General features: G+C 42.5%; 1 protein-coding gene across 2 annotated transcripts in view; it reads right to left on the bottom strand.

Moving 5' to 3' along the window:
• Positions 1–556: 556 nt before the first annotated feature.
• Positions 557–27107, bottom strand: part of tfcp2 (transcription factor CP2) — a 118651-nt gene continuing 92100 nt past the window's right edge. Inside the window, exons 13-17 of one of the 2 annotated variants that reach the window (XM_069906541.1) lie at positions 23063–23172; positions 13704–13846; positions 4511–4562; positions 4187–4319; positions 557–3282 (exon numbers count right to left, since the gene is read on the bottom strand). In XM_069906541.1, coding sequence (XP_069762642.1) covers positions 3279–3282; positions 4187–4319; positions 4511–4562; positions 13704–13846; positions 23063–23172 — 442 coding nt within the window. In that variant the 3' untranslated portion in view covers positions 557–3278. The remainder of the gene's footprint in view (positions 3283–4186; positions 4320–4510; positions 4563–13703; positions 13847–23062; positions 23173–27107) is intronic. The other variant, XM_069906542.1, reaches the window with a different exon arrangement.

Here is a 27107-nt window from a genome sequence, read left to right as displayed (position 1 = left end):
TAATTACTTCTTGGCAAACTGCCACCTGGCCATCCTTCAGTGGCTAACTAGTGGCTTGCATCCTACAAAGTAGCCTCTGTATTTCTGTTCATGAAGTTTTCATTTGCATGTCCATACCTGCCTCTGGTCTATCGGACAGGGGATTTGGGGATTTTTTGTTCATTATGGTGAGAATCCTTCAGTGCAGTGGAGATCTTCCTTGGCCTTCCAGTCCCTTTGTGATTACTGAGCTCACCTACATTTTCTTTCTTCTTACAGTTGATTTTTGGTATCATAAGGTTTGGACGATGTCTCTTACTGTTTTATTCTTGTTTTTCAGCCTCATAATGGCTTCTTTGACTTTCATTGGCATAACTCTGGTCTTCATGTTGAAAAATGGCAAGCCCAGCTCTCTTATACCTGCACCAATGAAGCAATTAAACTTACCTGAATAATCACAAAGACCTGTGAAGCCAAATGTCCCAAACATTATAGTGCCCTGAAATGAGGGGACTATGTGTAAAAAGTGCTGTAATTTCGATATGGTCAAACCAAAATGTAAACAAATAACCTTGAATAAAATGTGGAATGTGCACTTTAATCACATGTGAATTGTTTGCTTACAAATTTAAAACTGTGGAGCACAGGGGAAAATAAAAGAAAAAAAATAGTCTTTGTCCCAAACATTATGAAGGGCACTGTTAATGATGAGCCCTCAACTGTAGCTGGAGAGTTCCAATGGAAATACAGTTTCTGCTTCAGCTCCTTTCTGCCTTCCCCATGACCACACCTGCCCCTTTGGTTCACCCACGGTCACATTGAAAAATAAAAGGAAGAAAGCTGCATTTTAGTACAAATGAATTCCCCAATGGACACAAATTTTAAGTGAAGGAGTGGTCTGCAAATAAACATCTCCTATATGTAGTAAAACACAAAAGTCCGCAGACACTGTGGTTGGAGTAAAAACACCACGCTGGAGAAACTCAGCAGGTCAAACCGTGTACATTATCTCGCAAAGATAAAGATACATAACCAACGTTTCAGACGAGCCCTTCATCAAGGTATGGAAAAATGTCGGCAGGCCCCTGAACAAAATGGTGAGGGGAGGAGCACAAGCCCAAAGGCAGGAGGTAAGAGGTGGATAAGGGAGGGAGGGCATAGCAGCAATTAGGGGGAGGAGGGATGACTCTGTGAATGGAAAGGGAAGGGGGGTGGAAAGCTAAGGGAAAGAAAACAAAGGGAAATGGAAGGGAGGAAGAACGGAGAGCATGTTAGCAGAAACGGGAGGTCCATGTTAATTCCAGCCATTCGGAGAGTGCCCAGACAGAAAATCAAGTGTTGTTCCTTCAATTTTCGGGTCGTCTTGGAGGGATAATTCATGAGGCTATGGAGCTTGGGAGTGGGATGCAGAATTGAAATGGTTGGCCACTGGGAGATCCCTGTCACTGATGACAGCGCATGCTAATTTTTACATATACCTGAAACAATAGATATTACTATACCAATGATGGCAAGATGTTTAAATTTAGATATACAACATGGTAATGGGCCAGAAAATGGCAGATGGAATTTAATGCAGACAAGTGAGGTTTTGCATTTTGGAAGGACAAGTCAAGGTCGGACATACATAGTAAATGGTAGGCACTGAGGAGTCATGTAGAGGAGCAAAGGGATACAGCGTTGTAAAGAAAGCTTTTGACATCTTGGACTTCATCAATGAAAGTATTGAGTACAGGAGTTGGGATGTTAGGGTGCGGTTGTATAAGACATTGATGAGGCCAAATTTGGAGTATTATGTGCAGTTCTGGTCACCAAACTACACATAAGGATATCAGTAAGATTGAAAGAGTGCAAAGAAGATTTACTAGGATGTTGCTGGGTCTTCAGGAGTTGAGTAACAAGGAATGATTAAATACAAGGAATGATTAAATAGGTTAGGATTTTATTCTTTGGAGCAAAAAGAATGAGGGGAGATTAGATGGAGGTTTACAAAATTATGAGGGGAACAGACCAAGCAAATGTGAGTAGGCTCTTTCCACTTAGATTAGGAGAGATAAAGACGAGGGACATGGCTTTAGGGTGAAAGGTTTGGGTGAGCATTAGGGGAAAGCTCTTCACTCAGAGAGTGGTGAGAGTGTGGAACGAGCTGCCATCTGACATGATAAATTCAGGCTTACTCTTAATTTTAAGAATAAATTGGGATAGGTACATGCAAAGGAGAGTTCTGGAGGGTTATGAACTGGGTGTAGGTCAATGGAACTCACAGAATAATATTTTGGCACAGACTAGAAGAGTTGAATGCTTTGGTTTCTGTAGCGTTCTATGGTAACAGGTCATTTCGGCTTACGAGTCTGTGCCACCCAATTTACACCCCATTAACCTACATCCCTGGCATGTTTTGATTGGTGGGAGGAAACCGGAGCCCCCGGAGAAAACCCACGCAGACACAGGGAAAATGCACAAACTCCTTACAGACAATGTGGGATTTGAACATCAGTCCCAATCTTTGGCACTGTAAAGGCATTGCGCTAACCACTTCACCAACCATGTCATGTTATATTCTCCATATTAGGTTTAGTGAAGATCATTTTTAGTTGGAAATCGACATCCCTCCTCTCCACCCTTCTGTTGGTATGGAGTCTTCCCATTATAGATTTTGTCTTCCAAGAAATTTCAATGATAATTCAGAGAAAATAATCAAATCAGTATTCTAAATAAAAGGCTTAGACAGAGCACTAAATGTGGACCAAGAGTTACAAGATAGGACAGCCTGTGGTAATGCAAGATTTGTGGCAAATAACTAATAATATGCAACCTTGAAGCAAACTGCACTGGACAAAATGTATTTCCGATACATTTTCTATCCAGGCACTAAAAACTGCGCACATAAATTATGCAAAGGTGCAAGTTAAGAATTGGGGAAAAAGATCGAGCTCCGGCCAAAACACCTTTCTCACATCACCCCACCCTCCCCTGCCCAAAGTCAAGAACAGCAACGAACATGATCATCAGGAACAATTTTGTATCAGAGCTGAACGACACACATTCATTTGTCGGGTTCTCTCACTTCCCCTACCTATCCTCCTGCCTGCAATTTAGAGTATGCTTCAATAGAAACCAGTCACGTGTCAGGCTGTTGGATGTATGCACAATCCCGTCAAGATGTGCAAAGGTAGGCAGCCACATCTTTGTCTTTGTTGATGGTCGTACGAGTCACAACTTTGGGGTCAGGTCATTCACAGAAGACATTATCCTTGGAGGTGACTCACTTGAGGATTATGTGGTAACTGTCACTGTCCTCAGCTGCAGAAAAGAAATGGATAAAGCAAAGATCGATTATATTTTAGACTTATTGATTTACAGACACAACATCACATATAACCCTGAGATTTTTTTTCCTTTGGACAAGGCAGAATAACCATTTATTGGCAGTTCAAAAACAAAATACACAACATACACATTTAAACAAATAAAGAAATGTAAACAAACTAACTGCAGTACAGAAAGTAAAAAAACATTAAAGTGCAAAAGTAAGAGTCCTTAAATGAGTCCCTGGTTGGGTTTGTTGTTGAGAAGTCTGATGGTGGAGGGGAAGCAGTTGTTCCTGAACATGGTGGTGCGAGTCTTGTGGCCCCGATACCACTTTCTTGATGGAAGCAGCGAGAACAGAGCGTGTGCTGGGTGGTGTGGATCCTTGAGAGCTGCTGCTCTCTGGCAGTAGCGTTCCCTGTAGATCAGTGGTTCTCAACCTTTTACTTTCCACTCAGATGCCAGTTTAAGTAATCCCTATGCCATCGGTGCACTGGGATTAGTAAGAGATGGCTTAAGGTGGTATGTGAGTGGGAAGGTTGAGAACCACTGCCCTAGACCCAATTGTTACTGAAATATTTTGCCTGAGAAAAATTGTTATTGGTCCATTTCCTTTGGAGTTATGAAACCATGCACATAAAGAGTCAATTAAGTACGATAAAACAATGGTTTTCAAACTTTTTCTTTCCACCCACATACCACCTTAAGCAATCCCTTACCGATCACAGAGCACCGATGGCATAGGGAATACTTAAAGTGGTATGTGAGTGAAAGAAAAAGGTTGAGAACGACTGCTGTAGATGTTCTCAATGGTTGGGAGGGTTTATCTGTGATGTCCAAAGCTATGTCAACTACCTTTTACAGGGCTTTACGCTTGAGGGTATTAGTGTATCCATACCAGTCCATGATGCAGCTGATCATCTTCAAGATGCCATTAGTGTGTTGGCTCCAGGCAAGATTCTCCAAGATAGTGACTCCCAAGTGTTGTGCTAACTGCAATGCTAACCGTGTCACCCTAAGAGTTAGAGCAGCTGAAACAATACAAGTAGTTGGAACTGAATTTACCTTCTAATAGTCTTCTACATTTGTGAAAATTCATTATTATTGCTTTTCAGTGACTGGTGAAACCCAAAGATTGGGAATTAATCACCTGAGACCATACATCAAGCTGTGTGAAATTATTTGAATAGAAAAGATGGAGATTCAGTGCTGGAGCTGTTACCTTTTAAGGTATCGAGAATAAAACACGATTCATCCTGGAAGTTTTGGATCATCTGGAAAAGCAAACACAACAAATAGTGCATCGCCTAAGAGATTTTTATTTCAGTGAAAGGCCAAAATCAAAATCAGACAACTGACCAGATTCAAAGAATGTGGATGCCTTAATGAGCTTCCCCCTCTGAACATTGTACTACAACCTTGTTATGCAAAAGCCACAAGCTGCACACACAGTCTTTTATTTCTAGTTTATAAATGTCTCAATGGGCCAATTACCATACATACTCGTGTAATCATCAACATTATGTTAAAGTCGACCCCCCCCCCCCCAACTTTGGCCTCAAAAATTGGCAACCTATTTTTGGCCCAAGCCACCTGCCCAATGGAGCTCCTGTCACCCTGGCAGCCCTCTTACCAGAGCTCCCGACACCCCAAACCAGACCCTTGCCCTGGTCATCTGCCCACCAGAACTCCCGAGATCCCAGTTACCCGTCCATCCGAACTTCTGATGCCCCGTCCACAGTCTCTCTCCTAGGCCCCAACCGCCTGCCCATTCAAACTCATGACGCCCTGACCATGTACTTATCACCCAGTCCCGTTCATCCAAACTCCTGACACCTTGAACAACGCAGGTACTTACTGTGGTCAAAAGTTTGACCCATGTAAAAGTTGACCCCCATTTTTGGCCCTGAAAAGTGGTCCAAAAAATTCCACAATTACACAAGTATATATGGTAATTTCAATCTGAAATCAAACTGAATCCAAACATTAATCTTCCAAAAAACCTGCAAACATGTAAGTGTATGCCAAAGAATATTAATTATTTAAAGAGGAAACACTACATACAATTTATATTTTACACCCTCCAGACAGTTTTAGGTGCAGACATGAATTTAAGAGGGTTGGATTCCATCCCTGAAACCAATAGTTAGTTTTGAGTTGCCAATGGGATTCCATTAATGTGGTGGAACACTGTATTACAGTCATTGTACTGGTTGGTTCGCTTCCGATATTGTAGCTCCTCCCCCTCCAAGATCCCTAATAATCCCTTGGAATCGGGCCAACAGCATGTAAGATATAACTGTGAGTTTATAGTGATTAAAGCCTATTAATCTCAACTTCTGGCCTGTCGGATCTAACTGATAGCACTACAGTTAAATCACAAGATATTGGAGCATAAATAGTTTCATTGGCCCATCGTCTGCTCCACTATCCTAATCCATCCTCCCTCTCAGCCCCACTCTCCGGCTTTCTCCTCGTAACCCTTGATGTCCTGACTACTCAAACATCTGTCAATCCCTGCCTTAAATACACCCAACGACCCTGTTTCCACAGCATCCTGTGTCAACAAGTTCCAGACTCACAACTATCTGACTAAAGACATTTTCTATAGACAATAGGTGCTGGAGTAGGCCAAATGGCCCATCGAGCCAGCATCGCCATTTATCGGATCATGGCTGATCTTTCTCTTTCAATAACCAATCCCAGCCTTATCCCCATAACCCTTAACTCCCCTGCTCACAAGAGCCTTATCCAACTCTCTCTAAAATCTATCCACACCTTTGTTTTAATTGATGCTTTTTTATCCTGAAGTTATCCCTGAATCCCCTACCATGGGAAACATCCTTGCCACATCTATTCTGCCCAGGTCTTTCAGCATTTGAAATGCCTCCATAAGGCCTCCCCCATCCTTCAGTAGTCTTAACTCTTCCATTCCTGGTATCATTCTACTAAATCTTCTCAGAACCCTCTTCAATGCCAGCACGTCTTTTCTCAAATATAGTGTCCAAAACTGTACACAGTACTCCAAGTGAGGTCTCACCAGTGCTTTATAGGGTCTCAACATTACATCTCCGTTCTTGTACGTTATCCCTCCAGAAATGAATGCCTACACTGCATTTGCCTTCTTCACCACCGATTCAACCTGGAGGACAACCTTTAGGCTATCTTGCAAGTCCCTTTGCACCTTGGAGTTTTGAATTTTCTCACCATCTAAATCAAAGTTTGCCTGTCTATTTTTTCTACCAAAGTACATGACCATCCACTTTCCAACATTGTATTTCATCTGCCACCACTTTGCCCGTTCTCCTCATCTATCCAAGTCTCTGTGCAGCCTTTCAGTATCCTCAGCTCCATCTCACCTACCACCTATTTTAGTATCATCCACAAATTTAGACCAAAAGCCATCTATTCCAAAATCCTGGTAATTAAAGTGTTTTAAATTTGAAATTACTTTTGTGGCTCTGCTTTGCATCTCTTTAAAGCCTCAATATCATTCACCATGGAGAGGATTTAACGTGGTCATGGTATTCTAACTGACCTCATTTCTGAGTGGGACTTTGAAAAAGGAACACCATGAGGTTTTATTTTGGGGACTGAAAATGTCAGAGGTTTGGCAAATCATTTTCCACTTTTGCAGTCAAGAGCAGAGGTCTTGATTGTCCATTTAGGCTTAGCAGTGAAGTACCACACATGCCGTCGTCTAGGACAATCCTCTAATCTTAAAATTTTCACCATAAAATCAGATCATCTTATACAAAGGATCTAAAATTCTTACCTTGACAACTAAGTCTCAACACCGCTGCCATCTTCCTTCTGGCTCCAACACATTCTCAAGCGTGTCCCGTTAGTTATCAGCGAAGTCTCAGCGCCCCTCTGCAGGGTCCATCAGCCCGGTCTGATTGCTGTTAGCTCTGTATAGGCTTTAAACAGCCTGTTACAGGAGCTGACAGTGGTTTATTTTAAAATATCTAAATAAAATTTAAAACTTTAAATGATAATTTGTTGTTAAGATATTGTGATTTGGCTTTTAACAGCATCCATTGCGGTAAGTGCCAGATTTTTTTTTGGTGGGTGGGGGGGGGTTGTCATATATAAAGGGAATCATTTTGGGTGGAAATTCTGGGGACATATACAACGGCATATGTAGAATAATAAATGTCAATATGTGAGATTGTTTGTAATTGAAGTCGGTGACACTGTAGTTCCCCATTTTAGTGTCTTCTAAGCTCATGGTTCTTCAGATCAGATTTCAGATTTATTGTCAGAGTACATATATGACATCACATACAACCCTTTTTCCTGCAGGTGAGGCGGAATACCACTTATTGGTTGTGCAAAAAGAACTACACAATGTACATGAAATGTCAACAATTGTGCAATAGAGAGAATTTAAAAAAATCAATAAAATGCAAAATTAAGAGTCTTTAAATGAGTCCCTGATTGAGTTTGTCATTGAGGAGTCTGATGGTGGAGGGGGAGCAGCTGTTCCTGAACCTGGTGGTGCGAGTCTTGTGGCACCTCAACCTCTTTCCTAATGGTAGCAGCAAGACAGAGCATGTGCTGGGTGGTGTGGATCCTTGATGATTGCTGCTGCTCTTTGTCGGCAGCATTCCGTGCAGAGGTTCTCGATGGTGGAGAAGGTTTTGCTTGTGATGTCCTGGGCTGTGTTCACTACCGTTTACAGGCCTTTATGCTCAGGCGTATTGGTGTCCCCATACCAGACTGTGCTCAAGTTCAGCTTAGAGTCATCAACATAAGAACACAAGACACAGGAGCAGGAGTGCAAAAAAATGACATCTGGAAGTCTGACGAATGCTTCAATTACTGATGGATCTGTCATCAATGAGATCGAGAGCATACTGCAAGGTGATTCAATCTTCAGTATCCATGTCAACTGCAAATGGGGTATTGGAGGTGACCGTGCCATTCAGATATGGGCAGACTAGAGGGAATTCCACATGGCATGTTTCTGAGAGAGCTCTCTCCACAGCGAGTACGGTGGGACTTTGCGGCCCTGATTCTTTTTTCCTACCTTCTGTACAAGAATTTGGTTTACATCAATGGTCAGTGTTTGGTATCTAATCTTTCCAAGATCTCTTTATTGACCAAAATTTGGCCTCTTTTGAACAATTATCTTCTAAATTAATAATAATGAAACACCATTTTTTTAAAGATCTTTACAGCTTTTTAAATTCCTTGCTATTATATTTAAAATATTTTGATTGAGTTTAATCGAAAACATACATAATAGGTTCGTAAAGTACCAAATACAATATATATTTATATTGATTATCATTTGCCTATTAATGATAGTACATGAAATCACAATCAAACCCATATTCATTGTCCCCCAAAAAAAAGACAAAAAGAAAAAAGACCAACTAAATAAAAAAACCATAGCTCTAACCCCTCCTACTAAACAAAGTTAAATTAATGTTATTAGCAGCTTGGAATCAAGGAGCGACCAGAGGTCCAGCAAAGCATATCAATCTACTGAATCCATGTACCTTAATTATTTAAATTGTGGAAATAAACCATAAATGTATCCCATGTCTTATCAAACGTGACCTTAATTTTCCTGACATTATGTCTAATTTTCTCTGGAAATGGTATTCTCTAACCATTGCATATGATTAGGTGTAAAATCAGCTTTCCATTTTAACAGGATTTCTCTTCTCGCCAGCAATATAGAAAATGTTAAAACCTGTCTTTGATTTGACATTAAATTTATATTCTCATCCTTGGAGAAACCAAATATTGCTTTTAACGGACAAGGTTCAAGATTGATCCTGAAGATATCCAAAAAGGTTTTAAAAATATCTGTCCAAAATTAGGAAAATTTTGGACATGACCAAAACATGTGCATCAAAGAGGCCTCAAAAATTTTACATTTATCATAGAATGGATTGAGATCAGGATTAATTTGAGACAGCGTAACTTTAGAAAAGTGTATTCTATGTACCACTTTAAATTGAATCAAACTGTATCTAGCACACAGAGAAGAATTATTGATCAGGCCTAGAATTATGAACCAATCTTCCTCTGAGAAGGATAAATTAAGATCATTCTCCCATTTAGTTTTGATCTTTATTAAGGAAACTGTCTTTATATTCAATATTTTATAATATAATGTGGATTTTATATCTTTATGTATAAAATGTCATTCAAAAAGTTTGTCTATAAAATTCAGATCAGAAAGGCGTGGACATTTTAGAAGTTTAGATTGAATAAAATGCCTAATTTGGTAAAACTTAAAAAAAAAAGTCTAATTGGTAAATTAAATTCTGCAATCAACTGTTGTAAAGATGCAAAATTTTGTTGAAGAAGAAGATCTTTAAAGCTTTTATTCCCTAGCCAATTCCATTTTTCATAATTGCATCTAAAATGGAGGGCTGGAAAAGATGATTACAGAATCGGACTGGAGATCAAAAATCTCAGAAAGCCAAAAACTTGGTATTAAACCTCCCTCAAGATTTGGAATTAAAGATGATAGAGAGGATTTATCTTCTTTGGCTTGGCTTCGCGGACGAAGATTTATGGAGGGGGTAAAAGTCCACGTCAGCTGCAGGCTCGTTTGTGGCTGACAAGTCCGATGCGGGACAGGCAGACACGGGTTGCAGCGGTTGCAGGGGAAAATTGGTTGGTTGGGGTTGGGTGTTGGGTTTTTCCTCCTTTGCCTTTTGTCAGTGAGGTGGGCTCTGCGGTCTTCTTCAAAGGAGGTTGCTGCCCGCCAAACTGTGAGGCGCCAAGATGCACGGTTTGAGGCGATATCAGCCCACTGGCGGTGGTCAAGGTGGCAGGCACCAAGAGATTTCTTTAGGCAGTCCTTGTACCTTTTCTTTGGTGCACCTCTGTCACGGTGGCCAGTGGAGAGCTCGCCATATATCACGATCTTGGGAAGGCGATGGTCCTCCATTCTGGAGACGTGACCCACCCAGCGGAGCTGGATCTTCAGCAGCGTGGACTCGATGCTGTCGACCTCTGCCATCTCGAGTACTTCGACGTTAGGGATGAAAGCGCTCCAATGAATGTTGAGGATGGAGCGGAGACAACGCTGGTGGAAGCGTTCTAGGAGCCGTAGGTGATGCCGGTAGAGGACCCATGATTCGGAGCCGAACAGGAGTGTGGAATCTTAAACCAAATACCAAAAAGTTGATATTGGTTATCTATGAGCTATTATTGAGGTCTAATGTTGATTCCCTGGACAAGACTAGGAAATGATGAGAGCAAGATTTTCAGTAAGAATTTTCTGATGCTCTATGGGGTTCTATTTTGAAATTGGTTAATTCATCTTCTCTATGTGTCCGACATTCACTATTGCAATTGAAAGTAGTACAATGAGCTTACTTTTCCAAAGTTCAATTGGCTAAATTTTATTCTAATTTCTCATCAAAGTGTGATAGATGTAAGACTGATGAAAATACATTATTTCCTGTTTGGTGATGTTGCTCAATTTCCAGTTTTTGAGAAAGTATCTTCTGTACCTTGTCTTTAATTTGGCTCCTAATCCTTTTCTTGTCCTATTAAGTTGATTTAAATTTGTTTGGGCTACAATCCCATGTAGTTGCCTTTGCTCTCCTTGTTGCAAGAAGATGGAAGGATGCTGTCCCTCCTACACATACTCAATGGTTATCTGATGTGATGGCATGCTTGACTCTGGAAAAAATTACATGCTCTATTAATGTAATGAAATTTAACTTTTTAAATTTCTGGGGCCCTTTCCTTGATTATTTTCAGAATTTTTAAGATTATTGGATCCAATTCTATTGTTTGGTTGTCCTTTCTTTCATACATTAATGGAATATATATGTTTAATCATAACTTCACAAGGGAGGGGTTAGATCATTAGAATATTTTTTGTTTTATGTACATTTTCATTTTTGTCTCTTTCATAGGTTGTTTACAGTTATTTGTTAATATACGTTTTACTTTGTTGGATATATATATATATTACCTATATATGAGCCCACAGTATATTTACATGATACTCAATAAAAATATTGGAAAGAGGGACTTTGCGTCCAAATATGATTCTGATGTTCATGCACGTTCTATTTAATTTTTTTTCATGTTGACAACCAGGTTGGAAGTTCCGTTGTTTCCTTGTCCCTTGAGATTTGTGGGATCCTTGGCTGCATCCAGTGACACTGGACAACAAAGATCTTGCTTCCTGAACACTTTTGGGTGTATTTTATGGATTTTGGGCTACTGATCATGAATATCACCTTCAAATTTTCCAATAATGTACTTTTTTTTAGATACAACCTATTTTTGTGATTCCCTCTCATATTATAAGTCTAATTCAAGCACACAAAACCATGAAAATTCATTTTCCTCATTCGCACTGGACCTCTTCCCCACTGATCTTGGTGCAGTGATGAGCATGGTGAAAGGTTTCACCAGGACATTGCAACCATGGAAAAGCCAGTATCCAGACAACTGGAATCCATCAATTCTAGCCAACTATTGTTAGACACCAACATGAGATGCATCAGTTGCTGAGCACAAACAAAACCATTTTTAGGTCAGTTGAACTAACACAATGTGACAGCATCATCATAACCTGCTAAATTCAATGTTTCTCCAACTTCCTACGTGACACTGCAAATCTGAAATTATCTTTGTGTTCAGCTTGCAGTTGTCTATCATATTCCCCATTGTTTTTTCAGGAAGCAAACATTTTGGAAAAAATAATTGTCCAGTGTTATCATGTGGCCCTCATTACAATTCAGGGCCCCAAACAGTCCTTTCACTTCACTTGTGTATCTGGTGCTCCCAGTGTGGCCTTCTCTGCATTGGAGAGACTGGGCGCAGGCTAGGAGATCACTTCACTGAGCATTTTAGTTCTGTTCACATTAGTGACAGGGATCTCCCAGTAGCTAAACATTTCAATTCTGCACCCCCCCCCCCCCCCCAACCCCACTCACATCCTACTAAGACCATCTGTAAATTGGAGGAACAACACTTGATTTTCTGACTAGGATGCCATTGACATCAACTTCCCTGGTTATTCTTTTCACTTACTCTCCATTTTCCCTCCCTTCCTTGTAGTAAAAACAAAATGCTGGAGAAACTCAGCAGGTCAAAAAGTGTACTTTAGATACAGAAACATAAAGATACAGAACCATCATTTCGAGCTTGAATCAATAATTTGCCTACTACTGACATCAGGTTCACCGGCCTATAATTTCCAGGGTTACTTTTGGAGCCTTTTTTTTTAAAACAACAGAACAACATGAGCTACCCTCCAATCCTCTGGTACCACACCCGTGGCTAAGGTCATTTTAGATGTTTCTGCCGGACCCCCTGCAATTTCTAAACTAGCCTCCTTCAAGATCTGAGGGAATATCTTGTCACACCCTGGGGATTTATCCTCTCTTATTTGCTTTAAGACAGCAAGTAAATCAACACCTAATAGCCTGTATATGCCTGAGGTTGTCTGTTCTCAGAAGCTAAGCAGGCACAGGACTGGTCAGTACTTGGAGGGGAGACTACCTAGGGACACAAGGTGCTGTAGGTTTCTGTAAGGGGCACTAGACAAAGTGGTGAGAATTTCATGTACGTTACATTCTAAATGTAGTATTAGATGATGATAATGGAACCTTTACCTTTTATCTCCAGCATTTTTTACTTGTCATGTGGCCATAATGTTCAAGATTAGCAATTCTTCCTGTTGCTTTTGTCAATTCAATTATTGCAATTTTATAAACGCATCTGGCTTCAAGATCAAATTAAAATGACCATATGTACCGCTGTTTAGGACAACTCTGTAAAGGATGACCCTCGGAATTTCCACCTAAAATGTTGATTTTGAGCGATATCCTTTTTATAAGATGAAACACCTCCCCCCCACCCCCCACAAAAATCTGGCACTTACCGCTGACCAGTGGATGCTGTTAAAAACATATCACAATATTTTAATAACAAATTACCATGCAAATACTCATACAGTTAGCGTAGCTGTTAGTGCAATGCTGTTACAGCATCAGCAATTGGAACTGGGGTTCGAATCCCGCACTGTCTGGAAGGACTTTGTACATTCTCCTGTTCCGGTTTCCTCCCACCATTCAAAACATATCAAGAGTTTGTAGCTCAACTGGGTGGCACAAGGATGTGGGCCAAAAGGGTGCGCCAATACATCAAAGATAACTAACAGGGCACGTGCAAGATTGCATCAGAGCCGGCAGAAAGATGGCGGTGTTGAGACCTTACCGACAACATAAGAATTTTAGACTACTTGTATAGACAATTTTGAAGTGAAAATTTTGAGTTTCAAATATTATCCTATACAATAGAATATACAATATTGCATATAGGGTATTGCACTGTGTAATTATCAGTGCACAGGATCGCAATGGCACAGTAGGATACCAGCTGTACAAGTGCTAACATTCAAAATTCCACAAGGCATTTACCTCATCGCTCACAAGCACGTGAATACCTGTGGGACCCTGTTTATAGATCTGTTGTATTTGATGGGCAGAAATGTTGAAAAGTTGAGCGATCTTCTCCATCATTTCAATTGCTGTTAATTCTTCCAGATATATTGCATGGTACACTGTAATAAAGGAACACAAATGAAATTTGACTGCTTTAATAAAAACTTCCCACCTTATCAGTTTTACATGTATTGTAATGTGCTTCAAATGTTACTGCTACCCATTCATGATTCAACTTATTGTCATGTAATAAAAACAGTATCATATTACATGAAATTGCCTTTTGTCTGCTGGAAAGCAAACACATTTGCCGTTGGCAGAAATTGTCTGAAGCGCCTCTTAGAGTCAGAGAAAGAGAAGTAGAGTTCCCCCAGAGTCTCCAAGTGTCTGTGGATTCACCTCCAGTACTCCCACAGCCTTTGTAGGCACACAGAGTCCAGGCAACCCGAGCTCCAGATCTGAACCTTCAATATGGTCAGGAACCCTTCAGCATCCTCGACACCCTCTCGCATCCCAGTTCCAATACCCGGTAGCCATTCAGCCAGTCTCGATCCAGTCTCCAGCAGTCCACAGCCTGGTGCGAGTCCTTTACGCACAGTATCCAACAGCCCACAGCCTGGGCAGGTTCCTCCCCTTTGGTCACAACAACCTCGCTGCCTGTGAGTTCCTCAGCCACAGAACACCTCACTGGTCCACTGCCGTAGTCACTGTCCTTTCAGTCGTCTCCTCTGCTTCTCCTTCTCAAACAGGGAGTAGTCCTCCTGGTTTATGGTGCCCTGCAACTGTCCTCCACTTTCTTAGAGTCTGCAACCCCTTGTGGCTGCTGCCGATCAGAGGCGCTGCCATCTTGATGCAGACCCCAGGTCACAGATTTTTAAATAAAACTACTGTGGGCTTCTTCTATAATCAACATATAGGAAGAACACATGCTATGATAAGGGGCTGCTGTTTTTGCGGAGGTTTAGCCTGACATTGGAAAAGCCTGGCAAATTTCTGCTGATGTGTGGTGGAAAGAGTGCTGACTGGCATCTAATACCCCTGAGTGTAAAGCCCTGTAAAAGATTGTAGACACAGACCAGGACATGAATTTTTTTAAATTCTCCGTATTGCACATTTTGTTATCTGTTCACAGTTCTTTATTTGTTTACTTTTTTTGCACTGCCAATAAGTAGTAATTTTGCCTTGCAGGAAAAACAATCTCAGGATTGTATGTAATGTCATGTATGTACTGACAATAAATCTGAAATCTGAGGATGGAATATAGAGGAATCAATGAATTTTGGCATGGTACCGATGGACAGGACAATTGTGAATGTCACTCCACTGTTTAAGAAGGAAGCGAGGGAGCAGAAAGAAAATTCTAGACTTATTAGCCTGATGTTGGTGGTTGGGACATTATTGGAGTTGATTATCAAGGATGAGGTTACAGAATATCTGGATGTGCATGAAAAGATAGGCCCAAGTCAGCAAGGTTTCCTGAAAGGAAAATCTTGCCTGACAAACCTATTGCTATTTTTTGAAGAGATCACAAGTAGGACAGACAGGGGAGATGCAGGGGAAGTTGTGTATCTGGGTGGTACAGTTGGCGTAGTGGTTAGCACAGCACCAGCAACCGGGACTGAGGTTCAAGTCCCACGCTGTCTGGAAGGAGTTTGTACATTCTCTCCGTGTCTGCGTGGGTTTCCATGGGGCTCAGGTTTCCTCCCACTATTTGAAACGTACTGGGGGTATAAATTGGGTGGCATGGGCTCATGGGCTGAAAGGGCCTTGTAGGTCTAAAATGTAAAAAATTTTAAATAAAAAAAAAAGCCCTTTGACAAGGCGCCACACATAAGGCAAGATGAGAGCCATGGAATTACAGGAAGGGTATGGGTAGAGTGTTGGCTTATGGGCAGGAAACAGATAGTGGGAATAAAAGGATCCTACTATACTTGTTGGAGTACAGGATGAGGGGGGACCTCACAGAGGCATTTCAAATGTTGAAAGGCCTGGACAGAGTAAATGTGGCAAGGATGTTTCCAATGGTAGGGGATGCTAGGACAAGAGAGCATAACTTTAGGATAAAAGGGCATCAATTTAAAACAGAGTTGCAGAAACATTTCATTAGTCAGAGGGTTATGAGTCTGTAGAACTTGTTGCCACAGGCAGCTGTGGAAGCGAGGTCGTTGGGCAGAGTATTTGATGAATCAGGGCATTAAGGGAGAAAGCTGGGGAGTGGGGCTGAGAGGGAGGATGAATCAGCTTATGATTAGAAGAGCGGAGCAGACTCACTGGGCCAATGGGCCGAGTTCTGCTCTGATATCTTGTGAAGCAGGCAATGCAGGAAATAATTAACAGTGCAGCCCTGCATCTCCAATCCAGACTCCACAGGACCCCTCTGCTTGGAAGATGGAACCAGTGAGTTTATCCATCAGTTTCTCAAAACCCTCTGGGCAAAGGGAGGAGGAGGAGAGGAGGGAGGAAGGGGCAGGGAGAGGAGGGAAGAAGGGGCAGGGAAGATCATACGCCAACAGGAAAAAGGTCATATGTGGATATAGGTGAAAGGGCAGAAAAGAAACAAAAGCTGAGAAGTGATATGAGAAGGGGGTAGCTCTCTGAATTTAGAGGGAACGGAAAGGGGTAGGTAGCTGGAGAAGGAGACAGAGAGATAGAGAAAGAGAGAGAGAGATGGGAGAGCTTCACTGAAACCACATTAACTATGTTAATACCATTTGGTTGGAGAATGCCCAGATTAATTCCTCCAATTTGTGGGTGGTCTCGGTTTGGCAGTGCATGAGGTCATGGACATTAGATTTAGATTTCAGATTTATTGTCAAGAGTACATACATACATACATGACATCACATACAGCCCTGAGATAATTTTTCCACTTAGTGGTAGTGCAAAAAAAACTACCAATGTACACGTGTAAACAAATAAAGAAATGTAAACAAATTTACTGTGTAAAGAGAAAATAAAATCAATAAAGTGCAAAATGTAAGAGTCCTTAAATGAGTCCCTTGTCGTGTGCACACTACTGCGAAGTGTGGAAAGAAGACATACACACACGAGAAGTCGAAGTTAAAGACTGATTTATTGCACTGGCAGCTCTGCTTATATTCATTCCTCGCTGCTGACGTCAGGAGTGATGTCACAGCAGTGCTGATCTCCGACTGGGCAGCATTCCCGCCATTGCTCACTGTTTCCCGCTGTGCTGGTGGTCACCTGGGACGAAGTTCATTGGCCCCCATGGGGTCTGTGCAGTCACTGTGTTCGTCAGCTATTTTGTGTACTGCATCGCATCCCGGTTAGCAGGCCGTTACACGACATCCCTCCCCCCCCAGAACTTGGAATCGGAGCACTATTCGCTGCTTTTGGTGGCCTACCTCTACGACACAGGGGCTGCGGGGAGAACGGTTGGCTAATGTGCAGATGTGCTAGTTTGAGGTGGTCAAGCGTGAAAGTCTCTTCCTTTCTGCCGATATCCAGCACACATGTTGACCTGTTGTGTCCATTATTTTATACAGCCCCTCATATGACCGTTGCAGAGGTGTTCGATGTGCCCCCCTCCTCACAAAAACATACTCACAGGTTCCTAAGTCTTTGGAGACATAGGTTTTGGTCTGGCCATGTGGTGGAGACTGTGGAGGTGCTAGAGTGCCCAGTTTTTCTCTCAATTTTGTCAATGAGGCTATGGGGTCCTCCAGGTCCTTAGCGGCGGCCAAGAACTCCCCCATTATTACAAATGTTGCACCGTTTACCATCTCAGCTATGGAGGCATTGAAGCCCTCTTTCGGCGCAGTGTAGATCCATGGGAGGACCCAGGGTAACTCATCCGCCCAGTTCAGCCCCTTGAGTTGAGCTGCCTTTAGGTGCCTGTGGAGCCGCTCCACCAACCTGTTGGGCTGATGGTGGTAAGCCGTGCTATGGTGGAGCTGGGATCCCAGAAACTTAGCCAGTTGAACCACCTCCAGCCACCTTGTGGAGCGGTCAATCATGGTGAGAGATATCTTGCTCCACGGGAGACCGGAAACAGCCCTACAATGTCAATATGGACGTGGCTGAACCAACGTCGCACTGGCTCGAAAGTTTTTTTGGGGGGAGGGGCGCCTTGACATCTGTCTGCACTTTGGACGTTTGGCAGAGCGTGCAGGTCTTGGCCCACCTGTTTCCGGAAGCCATGCCAGACAAACCTACTGGTCCCCATTTTAATAGAAGTCCTAATGGCTGGGTGCATCATGTTGTGCACTGCGTTGAAGATCTGCTGCCTCCACGCTGCCGGCATGATGGGGTGGAGTTTGCCGGTAGAAATGTCGCAGAGGAGCATCTGGTTTCCAGGATTGATGGTGACATCCCCCAACCTGAGACTGGACACTGCAGTTCTGTATGCCAGGATCTTAGGGTCTTCCTGCTGTGCACAGAATAGTCCTGACATCACTCCTGGGACAGGGTCTGGACGCATTTGATCACGGGGCAGGACAGTGCACCTGCCACCACGTTGGTCTTACTCACGATGTGTTGGATGTCCGTGGAGAACTCAGACACGTATGAGAGTTGTCGCTGCTGCCTGGCTGACCACAGGTCAGACACTTTGTGGAAGGCAAAGGTCAATGGTTTTTGGTTCGTAAAGACCTTGAATTGCCTGCCTTCCAGGAAATACCGCAAGTGCCTGACTGCCAGGTACAATGCCAATAGCTCCCAGTCAAAGGCACTGTATTTAAGTTTTGGTGACCAGAAGTGCCTGCTAAACAAGGCCAGAGGCTGCCATTACCCTTTGATTAATTGTTTTAGTTCGTTCCCTTCCGCAGTGCTGGAGGCATCTACTGTGAGGGCGGTTGGTCCTCTGGCCTGGGTGTACCAGAAGGGTGGCATTGGCCAGAGCATCCTTGGCCTTCTGGAACACCTCCGAGGCCTCATTGACCTGGGTAATGTCTTTACCCTTCCCAGCCATGAGCGCAAAAAGAGGGCACATGATGCAGGCCGCTGCCAGTATGAATCAGTGATAGAAATTAATCACACCGGTAAATTCGTGCAACCCCTTCACTATGCGGGGCTTGGCGAAATGCTAGATGGCCTCTACTTTTTCAGGCAGGGGTTTCGCTCCGTGCTTGTTGATCCGATGCCCCAGGAAGTCTATCTTTTCCAACCTGAACTGGCACTTAGCAGGGTTTATAGTTAGCCCGAATTCCTGCAGCCGGGCGCACAGTTGCCTTAGATGGGCCGTGTCCTCTGAGAATATCGTCCAAATAGATAAACGTGAATGGGAGATCCCAGCCCACCGCATCCATCAACCTCTGAAACATCTGGGCTGTGTTCTCAAGTCCAAAGGGCATTCTCAGGAATTCAAAGAGTTTGAAAGGGGTAATGATGGTGGTTTTGGGGATGTCATCAGGATGGACTGGGATCTGATGATAGCCCCTGATGAGATCAACTTTTGAAAACATCTGTGCCCCTCGTAAGTTAGTGGTAAAGCCTTGGATGTGTGGCATGGGATACCTGTCAGATGAGGTGGCCTCATTGAGGTGGCGATAGTCACTACATGGCCTCCACCTTCCTGCTGCCTTCATTACCATGTGCAGGGAGGCCCAAAGGCTGTCAGAATGCCGCACGATCCCCAGCTCTTCCATTTTTTTGAACTCTCCCTTGGCAAGGGTGAGCTTCTCGGAGGGAAGGTGGCGGGGTCCTCAGTGAGGATGTGGTGCCTTAGCCTGTACTTCGGCTTGATGGCGGAAAATTGTGGCACCAAGATCCAAGAGAACTCCAGTAGGATCCACATTAATGTGTTGTCGGATAGCGTAATGGAGTCGAGATGGGAGGGCAGGTAACTTGGCTTCCCTGAGGGGCATGGTCTGAAAAGTCCTGGCATGCATCAGTCACCGCCCTTCAAGGTCCACCAACAGGCAGTGAGCTCACAGGAAATCTGCTCCCAGAGTGGTTGTGCCGCAATCATGAACGTCCATGTGAACCAGTTGCTGCCAAAGCAGAGGGGAACGGTACGGTTACCGAATGTTTGTATGTTGGTGTTGTTCGGTGTCCTCAGTGCTGGGCCGTTTGTCATTCCAGGTGTCGTAGGCCAATGGGGGGGGGGGGGGGGGGGAGGAGAAGAATACTTATTTTGGTGTCGGTGTCCACAAGGAAGCGCCTTCCTGACAGAGTCCCACATGTGGAGGAGGTTGTCACGTTGGCCAACCGCCGCAGCCATCAACGATGGTTGGCCATGGTGTTTCCCCACCCCATCGCTGATGATAGTAACAATACTGTTGGGCCGGGGGGTCTACTTGCCACTGTTTGCTGTGGCCTTGTTGCGGCTGTGTGTGAGGCCTAGCGACCTGCTCCACCGAGGTGATGTTTCCTTTCTTTGCTCTCCAGCTGGGCTGAGACTTTCCTGGGGGTCGCTGAAGTCCTCGTTGGCATGCAAGAGTTGGATATCTTTGGGCAGCTGCTCCAGGAAAATCTGCTCAAGGAACAGGAAAGGTCTGTGTCCTTCAGCAAGGGCGAGCATTTTGGTCATGAGGGTGGATGGGGCCCTGTCCTCCAAACCGTCCATATGCAGCAATCAGGTGGCGCACCCATGCTGTCAGAGCCCAAAAGTGTGGGTTAATAGCACCTTGAGGGCACCTTATTCGCCTTGCTCTGGAGCTTGCTTTAGCAATTGACAATATATGCTGTCTTCTCCTGGTCGAGCGAGCTTAGCACATAGAAGTAACGTGCATCATCGGTGTTGATCTGTCGAAGTAGAACTGGGCCTCGGCCTATTTGAACCACACGTGTGGCTGGGACACCTAGAAAGTTGGCAGCTTCAGCGAAATTGCATGAAGAACTGCTTGTTCCATCATCTTCTGGTCCAAAGTAGCGTGCGTGCTACTGCGAAGTGTGGAAAGACACACACACACACACACACACACAAGAAGTCAAAGTTGAAAAGTGATTTATTGCACTGGCAGCTCTTATACTCACTCCTCGCTGCTGAAGTTGGGAATGACGTCACAGCAGCGCTGATCTCCGACTGGGCAGCGTTCCCACCATTGCTTTTTGTTCTCTGCCATGTGGGTGGTCACCTGGGACGAAGGTCGTTGGGGTCTGCACGGTTACCGCGTTTGTCGGCCATTTTGTGTACTGGGTTAGCAGGCCATTACACCCTGCTTGAGTTTGTTGTTGAGAAGTCTGATGATGGAGGGGTAGCAGCTGTTCCTGAACCTGCTAATGGGAATATTGTGGTGCCTATATCTCCTTCTTGATGGCAGCAGCAAGAACAGAGCATGTGCTGGGTGTCATGCATATCAGTGTGGGAATGGGGTGTGGATTGAAATGGCAGGAAATGCTACACTTATGCCTGCACCACCTCCCTCACAACTATTCGGGGCCCCAAAAAGTCCTTCCAAAGGAAGCAATAGTTCACTTGCAAATCTGCTGGGGTCATCTACTGCTTCCGGTGCTCCCATTGTGCACTTCTATACATCAGAGAAACAGGACGCAGACTGGGAGGTTACTTTTGCTCTGTCCACTGCTATAGCGGTGACCCCCACTTTCAATTCCACACACCATTCCATATATGAATGTCCTGTAGTTGAAGATGAAGCTTGAACAGCAAGGAAGGCTTTCAAAGTTTGCAGAGGGATCTGGACCAGGTGGAAAAATGGGCTGAAAAATGGCAGATGGAATTTAGTGGAGACAAGTGCGAGGTGTTGCATTTTGGAAGGTCAAACCAAGAAAGGACGAACACAGTGAATGGTAGGGCACTGAAGAGTGCAGTAGAACAGAGGTACCTGGGAATATAGATAAATAATTCCTTGAAAGTGGTGTCACAGATAGATAGGGTGTAAAGAAAGCTCTTAGAATATTGGCCTTCATAAATCAAAGTATTGAATAAAGGAGTTGGGATCTTATGGTAAAATTGTACAAGACATTGGGGAGGGCAAATTTGGAGTATTGTGTGCAGTTTTGGTCACCTAACCACAGGAAAGATATCAATAAGATAGAAAGAGTGCCGAGAATATTTACTCAGATGTTGCCTGGACTTCAGGAACTGAGTTGCAGGGAAAGATTAAACAGGTTAGGACTTTATTTCCTGGAGCATAGAAGAATAAAGGGAGATTTGATAGATGAATTTAAAATTATGAGGGGTATAGACAGAGTTAATGTAGGTAGGCTTTTTCCACTGAGGGTAGGTGAGATTCAAACCAGAGGACATGGGTTAATGGCGAAAGGTTCAGGGGAAACATTAAAGGGAACTTCTTTGCACCGCGTGGTGTGAGTGTAGAATGAAATGGTGAATGCCGGCTCGATTTTAATTTTTTAAGAAGAATTTGGACAGGTACATGGATAGAAGGGGTTTGGAGGGCTATGGTGGTCGTGCAGATCAGTGGAATTATGCAGAATAAGAGTTCAGCACAGACTAGAAGGGTCAAAGGGCCTGTTTTTGTGCTATAAATGTTCTGTGGTTCTATGGTTCTAACACAGTGGTTGTTGTGGGAGACCTCAACTTTCCAAATATTGACTGGCACTTCCCTATTACAAGAGGGGTAGAATTTGCCAGGCATGTCCAGAATGATTCCTGACAGTATGTGGACAGGACATACTGAATCTAGTGCTGGGTAATGAACCTGGTCAGGTGACAGAACTCAGTGCAGGACCATTTCCACGAAAGTGAACAGGATTAGACCATGTGGTTTTATGGGGGAAGGGCCAATTACAATGAAGTGAGGCAGAAACTGGGGAGAACAAATGGGAACACACGTTTCTGTGCTGTATTATTCTTTCTGTCAAAAGTGGAGATGCTGCCAGAGCTGCTGTAACAGCAGCGTTGCCACTGAGCAGACCCACAAGTAGCAGGGAGTGGAGTCACAGTGCTCCCACGGGGTCCAATTGCCCAGCTTGACTGCCATCAGCTATGTACAGGCTTTAAATGGCCTGTTAATGGAGCCAACGGCGGTTTTATTTAAAAATACTGTAAAAACAATGGAGGCAAATCCATAAACACTTAGGTACTCCAAAGGGACTCTCTTTTGCTTCTTTGACATCAAAAGGTGCTTCAGGCAACTTCTGCCGAGGGCAGACAAAAGCAAATTCCATCTGATATTGCATTGTCTTCATTACATGACAATAAAGGAATCTTGTATCTATAGTTCTAAATTTAATTAGCATCTTAAAAAAGGTCCAAAAATGGAATTTGACAGCTATGCAGTCAACTCTAATGTGCATTTCACAGTTCAGGTACAATTGCACAGCTTGGGAGGGGAGCTGACTTGGAAGAAAGGAAGACTCGAGGGATCAAATTTTCTCATCCATCAATAATTTACAGAATAATCTTAACTGATATTGATTTCAGGTGTACAGGGCAACTTCAATGCACTTACCGAAGAAAGAACTGGTCACAGAGTCACCATTTTCTTGCTTCTGATCCTGCTGCTCTTGAACCTGTTGTGATTCCTGGCAAACGTAAATGGTGAGCCTTGGTCTAACCATCCTTAATACAGAAAAGAGAAATAGAAATGATATTCCAGTATAATTATTCTGGCTTGCTGCAGCCACAGAGGTGTGTAAAATAACCCCTGGTACGGGAAGGTATGAAATGAAACATGAAAGTCTGCAGATGCTGTGATTGCAGTAAAAACGCACCAAAATGCTGAAGGAACTCAGCTGGTCTTGCAGCATCCATGGGAGGTAAAGATATATTGCTGACATTTCAGGCCTGAGCCCTTCTTCAAGGAATAAGCAAAGAACAGGAAATCGCAGAATAGAGACAGTGCTGGCTGGGGCAGGAGTCCAGACCAACAAAAGGTGTTAATTGGATAAGATAAGGGGAGAGGTGAGAATTAATTTTGTCTGGGAGCTGGGGGAAGAAGTGGGGAGGTTTAACGAAAGCCAGAGAAGTTGATGTTAATGCCATCTGGTTGAAAGGTGTCCATTCGGAATATGATGTGTTGTTCCTCAGTCTGGCAGTGCATGAGACCATGGACAGACACATCAACAAGGGAATGGGTTGGGGAATTGAAATGGGTGACCACTGGGAGATCCATGCTATTGCAGCGAACAGAGCTAAGGAACTCAACAAAGCGATCTTCCAGTCTGCACCCAGCATCTCTGATGTGGAGACCACAGAAGCACCGGATTTGTATGTTCCTGTCAGGATAAAAGGCAAGGTTAGCAGGCAAGGTTGGGGAACCTTGGCTTTCAAGGGATATTGGGGATCTGGTTCAGAAGAAGAGAGGTGAATGGCAAGTATAGGCATCGTGGAGCAAATGAGGTACTTGAGGAATATAAAAAATGCAAGAAAAACCTCAAGAAATAAATCAGGAAGGCTAAAAGAAGACAGGAGGTTTTGCATTGCCAGAAACTGATTTGGGATAGTCAATGTGGCTTTGTTTGTGGTAGGTCATGTTTAACCAATCTTGTAGTTTTCCAAGGAGGTTACCAGGAAAGTTGATAAAAGCTGTGGATGTTGTCTACATGGACTTTAGTAAGGGCTTTGAGAAGGTCTCACAGGAAAGTTCAGACACTAGGTATTCATGGTGAAGTAGTAAACTGATTCAATAATGGCTGGACAGAGGAGGCGTGGCATGATGCCGTAGGGAGAAGACAAGGAAAGCGCCTCTCCTGGCAGAATTAATTAATATTTAAAAACCTTTAAATTTTTTTTTTAAGTCTAACTGGTTTTAAAAATTTCTTAGAGGTCTCAGAAGATGGGTACAAAAACATCCAGAACTCAAACTACAAAAAAAATTGTCTGCAACTGAAGTTACTTTGTTGGAAGAATCAGGGCCTACCTTGAAGACTCAGCCTCCGATCCTTGTTCTTCTCCATCCCCGACCGACAAAGGCTTCGCGGGTAAGGAGTCAGGCTCTAGCGCCACCTTCTCGCGGAGCTGGGGAAGATGGCGCTGGAGCACGGAAGAAAACTACGCAAGAAAACTACACAAGTGATAGCAGAAATAACACACATGCGTGAAGTTCCGCGCATGCACGCCACAGAAGCGATTGAGTCGGAGTCTGTGGACCTGACTCCGTCAATGGTCGCAGGTCAAACAAGGGCTTAAAAAAAAAAGCCCGCCTACAGTTTCAGCCCCTGGCAACTTCAACGGAGGAGGATGAAGAAGAACCTGGAGTAGAAGAAGAAAGATTTTTTTGCCATAGTCACAAGGAGAGGAAACAAAAGAAGAAGGAGGAAATCAATATATTCACAGTAAAATGGGTGCATATTATGTTACCCCAAAACCCCTTGACCAACAGATTTTTGATAAGATTTTTGAAAAATGGATTTAATTAGTCAGAAAATGGATGCAAATTTTGCTGGTGAAAGCTGATTTTACTAATCAGTTGGGAGCTATCAGAGAAGAAATGACTGTAATGAAGACAGATATGGCAAAGTGTAATAAAACTGTTGATAGAATGTTCAAAAATTTGAAGAATACTTCCAGGAATGTCATATGGAGGTGGAAGAATGTAAAGATACAGTTAATAAGATAGAAGATTCTTTTATGGCGTGGGAAGTTAAGAAGAAAGATTTATTGCAAAAAGTTGATATGTTGGAAAATCAGAGTAGAAGAAATAATGTGAAAATTGTTGGTTTGCCTGAACATTTTGAAGGCAATAACCCAGTAAATTTTTTCAAAATTGGCTGTCTGAAATTTTGGGACCAGAGAATTTTCCAAATGGTTTGGAGCTCGATATAGCATATAGACCTCTATGGAAAAAACCGTATCCGCGACAACCGCCACGCTCTGTCTTGATTAAATGTCTATGTTTTCAAGCAAGGGAAATGATTTTAAGAATGACAGTTCAAAAAGCTAGAGAACACCAAAGTCCTTTAGTGATTCAGAATAATAGAGTATTTTTCTATGCAGATTTGAGTAGTGAAATTGTCAAAAGAAGAACTTAACTCAGCAAAATCAGTTTTGTGGAATAAGGGATATAAATTTGCTTTTCAATACCCAGATAAAGTTTTTTCTGGACAATCTCAAGCTCAATTTTTTGCTAATCAGTCTGAAGCTTTGGAATTTGCCAATTCGTTACCGAACATTAAGCAGAATGGAAGGCAATCTTCTGTACCTCAACAAATCGAAGGGGATCAAGAAAAATCAAAAGGAGGGATTTCACCTGGAAGACAGCCAACTGAACCCCAAGTTGAAATTGATGATGATGAAGAAGCTGATTGAATTTTAATGTTGATATTCTGTATGGGGGAGGCAGGTTCTTTTTTTTCCCGCTTTCCTCTTCCGAGGCCTCATGCCACTAGTGGCGAGGGCCACTTCTCGTAATTAAGGGAGTTAGCGCCGACCTAATCGGCGCTTTTGGAGTTTTTTTTAATTTTTTTTTACTTTTGGAGTTTCTTACTTTCTATCTTTGATGATGGTAGGTTTTGAAAATTAGCTGTGGAACTGGGTGGGGAGGAGAATTGAATATTTTCAAAATTAAAATATGGTAATACAAGGTTTGAATTACATAATGTTAAATGTGAATGGAGTCAATAAAATTATTATTAAGAGAGTTTTAGCTCATATTAAGAAGTTGAAAGAAGACACTGATGTTTTACAGGAAACTCATTTAACAGAGAAAGAAAACGTTAAAAAGGGAATGGGTTGGACAGGTTATAGCTTCGTCTTTTAATTCTAAAGCACAAGGAGTAGCCATTTTAATTTTAATTTTGGTAGATTTGTATTAGTAAATTGTCAAATTTATTCAGAATCTTTTTTATAAATATTTATGCTCTTAATATAGATGATGAAAAATTATTCAAGATGCTTTTTTTTTAAATTTGGTACAAATAGATGGAAATATAATAATTGGTGGAGACTAATTGTTTAGATCCAATTTTAGATAAATCTACAAAATCTTTAATTAAAACAAAAATGGCTAAAAGAATATTGATATTAATGGAAGAGTTACATTTGGTAGATATTTGGATGAAATTAAATCCGAGAGAGAGATTATTCATTTTATTCTTATTCTAGAATAGATTTTTTCTTAATTTCAGCTAATTTACAAGGAAGAATTGAGTATGTACAATATAAACCTAGAATTGTATCAGATCATTCACCGTTATTAATGTGATGTTCAATTTCTGATAGAATTGAAACAGTTTATAGATGGGTGTTTAATTCATTACTATTAAGAAATGTAGAATTTTGTGATTTCATGAGAAGTTAAATACACATATATTTAGATACAAATGTTAAATCAGTTGTTTTATGGGATGCATTAAAAGCTTATTTGAGAGGTCAAATTTGACTAAAATTAAGAAAAATTATCTTAAGGAAGTAGATAAATTAGAGAAGGAAATTATGATTTTGGGAAAAAAAATTACAAAAAACCTATCTGGAAAAAAGAGGTTAGAATTGATAAATATAAAAATGCATTATAATTCAATTCAGATTTATAGGGCTGAGAAACTAATTGATAGAAC

The sequence above is a fragment of the Narcine bancroftii genome, chromosome 12, assembly GCF_036971445.1.
Source record: "Narcine bancroftii isolate sNarBan1 chromosome 12, sNarBan1.hap1, whole genome shotgun sequence".
NCBI classification, from domain to species: domain Eukaryota; kingdom Metazoa; phylum Chordata; class Chondrichthyes; order Torpediniformes; family Narcinidae; genus Narcine; species Narcine bancroftii.
Note: the sequence above shows the minus strand (reverse complement) of the source record. Positions and strands in the feature narration are given on the sequence as shown.